The 4,462-nt window shown below is 38.3% G+C and overlaps 1 protein-coding gene across 1 annotated transcript; it reads left to right on the plus strand.

Annotated features, from left to right (window-relative positions):
• Positions 1 to 649: 649 nt before the first annotated feature.
• cbln2b (cerebellin 2b precursor) lies at positions 650 to 3,837 on the plus strand. The gene is made up of 4 exons (XM_051882860.1): positions 650 to 760; positions 1,153 to 1,650; positions 2,689 to 2,808; positions 2,922 to 3,837. Exons 2-4 carry the CDS (start codon positions 1,363 to 1,365, stop codon positions 3,117 to 3,119), a joined length of 606 nt encoding a protein of 201 aa, XP_051738820.1. The 5' UTR covers positions 650 to 760; positions 1,153 to 1,362; the 3' UTR covers positions 3,120 to 3,837.
• Positions 3,838 to 4,462: the final 625 nt, after the last annotated feature.

A 4,462-nucleotide genomic window follows, 5' to 3' on the forward strand; every position in this document is an offset into this window, starting at 1 on the left:
CATGCATTTTCGGGCGTGTAGTGTGGACGGAGATCGTTTATGAAACGCTGTGGAAACGCAAGTGTAGACGAGGATCGTTTTCATTTTAAAACGCCGTTTTAAAACGAAAACGCACTAGTGTAGAGAGGGCCTATGGCATCGCTGCTACAACCCCCTCTTTCAGAACTTTAAAACAACCCACAACTTTTTTGTAATATTTCTAATAGACCAATCATGTTTCATAATGTTTTTAAACCTATAGAGATTATCTGACTCTGTGAGAGGCCAGACTTACGATCATAGCACTTCTTCTCCACAGGGTGGAGCACAAGATTTTTGTCTGACTTTCAAGGCATTCCACCTGGATGCTGATATTTCTAACGTGCATGTCAATTTATTTCCTGATATTATGCTATATAATAACAGCTTCAAATGCATAACAGGTCTACTAATCCTGTATGCAAAACTGTATGTTTGTTATTTGCATTGCTGTGTAAAATAATACAGATGTCACCAAAATAACCTGGCTGTGTTTGTGCAAATATAAATTGCAAACAAACTCTTAAATCCAATTTTCTGACCATGCCTGAGTTTTATGTCCAGAAACGTACGTTTCAGAATTATTACTGTACTTGAAAAGAAGGGATGGGCGTGAAGCGCCCTCTAAAAAGGATGAAGGAGCAATTGCTTTTCTCCACTCTTATTGGGTGCGCGCTTCACTCCTTCTCAAGACAGCTGAAGGAGCAGGCACACAGATGACACCCAACTATGGATTTAACAGGTAACATAATGACAGCATGAAGTAGAAAGATAACATAGCCTATAGAAATAGATATTAAATTTCATGGTGCTGTTGTTGTTTTTATTGATTGATTTATTTCATCGGAAAGGTATGTAATGATTATATGAGTGATATTTACTACATTGGAAAGAAGATAACTGAAAACTTTTATTATTATTATTATTATTATTATTTGTTAATATGTGTTAAGCGAGCTAAACGCTGTTCGACCTTGTATTTTTAGTTGAGATTAGAGGTTGCGTATCGTTGCGCAATTTAAGATAGTCAAGCGTAATATTAATATATGATGCATAGCTATTTACTGAGAAATTATTACACTATTATTGCTTTGAAAATATTTTTGTTCTGATTTATCGTTTTTTATCATTCAGGAAACATTGTGCAAATACTCTGAGCACCTCAAGCTGATGCGCATAGACGAAAGGAAAAGGAGTGTGTGTGACGGTGAGTTACAGAGAGAGAGTAAGTGAGAGAGATAGAGAAAGAGAGAGAGAGGTTAGTTTGGACCAGGTGATAGAGCCACATCAAACCTCCAAGGGGCTGCTGGTTAGATCAGTTTGCACAGGATTCTTGTTCCGATCATGGTGCCAGCAGCCTGTCCCGGACCCTTTGCCATGCTGGCTCTCGCCTTTCTCCTGGGATGTGGCATAGGGCTCTGTTTGGGCCAGAATGACACGGAGCCCATCGTTCTTGAGGGAAAGTGTCTGGTGGTGTGCGACTCCAACCCCTCTTCTGACGGAGGAGTCACCTCTTCGCTTGGGATATCTGTGCGCTCCGGTAGCGCCAAAGTGGCTTTTTCGGCCGTCAGAGGGACAAACCACGAACCTTCGGAGATGAGCAACACATCCACGACCATCTATTTTGACCAGGTCAGGTGTCCCGTTGATTACTTTGTAATCACAGGAACTGCATATGTAGGGCTGTGCTCAGGAATTTCACCCAGAAACTTCACGAAGTGACAAACGTTTCATATTTGATGATGTACGTTTTTAACCAATTCAGTTGCGTAAATCTCCTTAGTAAACATCCCATTTTTTTTCACGTGTAAATAACATTATTTAGTTAAATGTGTGCAATGTGGGTCAGATATAATGTGTACAATGGCTAATAGTCGCCATTCAACAAATTGCTCAGTTGCGAAAAAAATAAATACATAAATAAATCGCCCGTAGCCTTCTGTCAAAAATGCTAAACTTAACCCCATGGATAAACAACATGCGAACTGTGTTTAGATTAACAATAACTGACCCGCGGTCATTAAATTAGACCTGTAGTAATTAAAACTGACCCGACATGTTGGCGTTTGCATTGCGCTTATGGCAAGCCGTTTTAACAAGTAAAAAAAAATTGCAGCGAGATAAGAAATGTATGTAACCATTAGGATAGATACTAGTGTTTCATAAATAAGTGCAAATAAATAAATAAATAAATAAAACTGGTACAACTGGAACTGATACTGGTAGATGACTAGTTACAAATAACCAAATAAAAAGTAATAGTAACCTACCAAATGAATACTTGTAAAACTGAAATATCGACCAGCAACAATTGCAATACATAGTTGAAAATGAATTGATATCTGGACCACAGATCACCATAAAATTCAATGGGGGAAATGCATTTTGTTGCCAGAAAAAGTGAAACATTTCTCACTATTGGAATACTAATGAAAATAAAAAGATACACGTCACTATTGGATTACTTACTAGCAATTAAAAAAAATCTAAGAACAAAAATATTTACTAGTTAGTTGTGAGGAATATATGTTAAAGCAGCTTGCCACACTGCGCTCGAAGATCCGCATGTGTCAGTGTAAAATTGCAGAGCTAAAAGTAAATGTGATATGTAGATTCACAGATTTTCATTTGCTAGTGGATTTGTAACGCGTCATGTTGCATTTGTTTCAGGTCTTAGTAAACATTGGCAATCACTTCGACCTAAAAGCGAGTGTGTTTACCGCGCCACGGAGAGGAATATACAGTTTCAGCTTTCATGTGGTCAAGGTCTACAACAGACAAACCATACAGGTGAGCAGAGCAGCATATTCTTTTGTACAGATTACTATTTGTAATTCATAACCCTCGTGGAAAGCCTATTCTCTGCTTTCAAAGGACTAAATGCGCTGTGTTCTGTTATTCAGGTTAACCTGATGCAGAATGAGTACCCGGTCATATCTGCTTTTGCTGGAGATCAGGATGTCACGCGGGAGGCGGCGAGTAACGGAGTTCTACTGATGGTGGAGCGCGAGGATCGGGTCCATCTCAAGTTGGAACGAGGGAATCTAATGGGCGGATGGAAATACTCAACGTTCTCTGGATTTTTAGTCTTTCCTCTATAATTGACTCGCAAACGTGTTCCTGCGAGTGATATTTTCAAGAGACCGAGGAAAAATGAGTATCAGTTCTTTGAACAAAACTGAAACATAGCAAAACTGCATATGGACGCGTCCACAGGGAGTTCCCGCCTTTTTTGGCCGCAGCGATTTCCAGTCGCGATTGTTCTTGGATTTTATCGATGGGAAACAATTCGCAACTGACAATTACCTGGACCACTATATAAATGAGAAGATATTTAAGACGAAGACGAACTTCAAATCCCGAACTAGGTGTATTTATCAGTGCTTTATTTTGTGTTTGTATAGCCTTAATGATTCGGCTTCCGTCCAGTGAGGTGTGTGGTGTGGAGCTGCGGAAGTGCTTTATGGCCCCAAAGCATTTTTGCACGAATGGAAGATTCCTGTTTTGTGCCGTCAATGATGTGTCGTTTGGATGCTGAACATACTAAAATATGCCAAATGTAGGCCACCTGCTATACAGTGATTATTAATGAGAAAAAAAAAATCATATATCAGCCAATGGAGACGTCTTAAAACTTTTTGCTAGACATCTATCTAATTTATAAAATACATATTTACATTATGGTGTGTTCTACATTCCGGATAATAAGTAGCTTTGATTGATTTAGTGTTCAGTGACAATGCTCACAGATGTAAGTTGTGGAAAAAGAAAAGTCCCTATATAATGTTCCGCCTAATAAAATATTGTATTGTACACATATTTACTCAATCTTTTTTTATTATTAACATTGATTATTTTTTTAATGAATGATACAATTCGTATTAATGAATCGCGCATGCGCAAAAGGCTTTTTTCTTTGCTTGACTACGATGAAAATAGTTTTACAATAAAACGGCGCTGTCCATGGTGCTGAAGCAACACTCGGACTGCAGAAATCTTCTCAGATGTCTAAAGACTGAATGATAAACAATTGTGTATGCTGCTCTAAATACATTAATAATGTTTTTGCAACCTTTAATCATTGTCTGTTCAGAAATCCTTTAGCATAAAACCCAAAATCTTATCCCCATTACTGATGATAATGATACAGACATGAATGGATGGACTGAAGCAAGGAGCAAGGTGATGTTAAATTAGCCTTGGCTTCCACCATTGCTGGCCCGTAGAACACACACACACACACACACACACACACACACACACACACACACACACACACACACACACAAAGATTTATAAAACATACATACACACACGCACACATACAAATGTGTTCACAAAACCAGAGCTGATACAAAAACTGCTAATAGACGTACATTTATTCCTTCAGTAAAAAAAAACAAAACAAAAAAAAACATGTTAGCCATGTAATTAGAATTGAAAT

This window comes from Ctenopharyngodon idella, chromosome 23 (genome assembly GCF_019924925.1).
Source record: "Ctenopharyngodon idella isolate HZGC_01 chromosome 23, HZGC01, whole genome shotgun sequence".
NCBI lineage: Eukaryota > Metazoa > Chordata > Actinopteri > Cypriniformes > Xenocyprididae > Ctenopharyngodon > Ctenopharyngodon idella.

Coding starts and splice junctions, on each gene's coding strand:
- cbln2b (XM_051882860.1), top strand. CDS start 1,363: ATGGTGCCAGCAGCCTGTCCCGGACCCTTTGCCATGCTGGCTCTCGCC. Junction 1,651..2,688: donor CGACCATCTATTTTGACCAG/GTCAGGTGTCCC, acceptor CATTTGTTTCAG/GTCTTAGTAAACATTGGCAA. Junction 2,809..2,921: donor ACAACAGACAAACCATACAG/GTGAGCAGAGCA, acceptor TCTGTTATTCAG/GTTAACCTGATGCAGAATGA.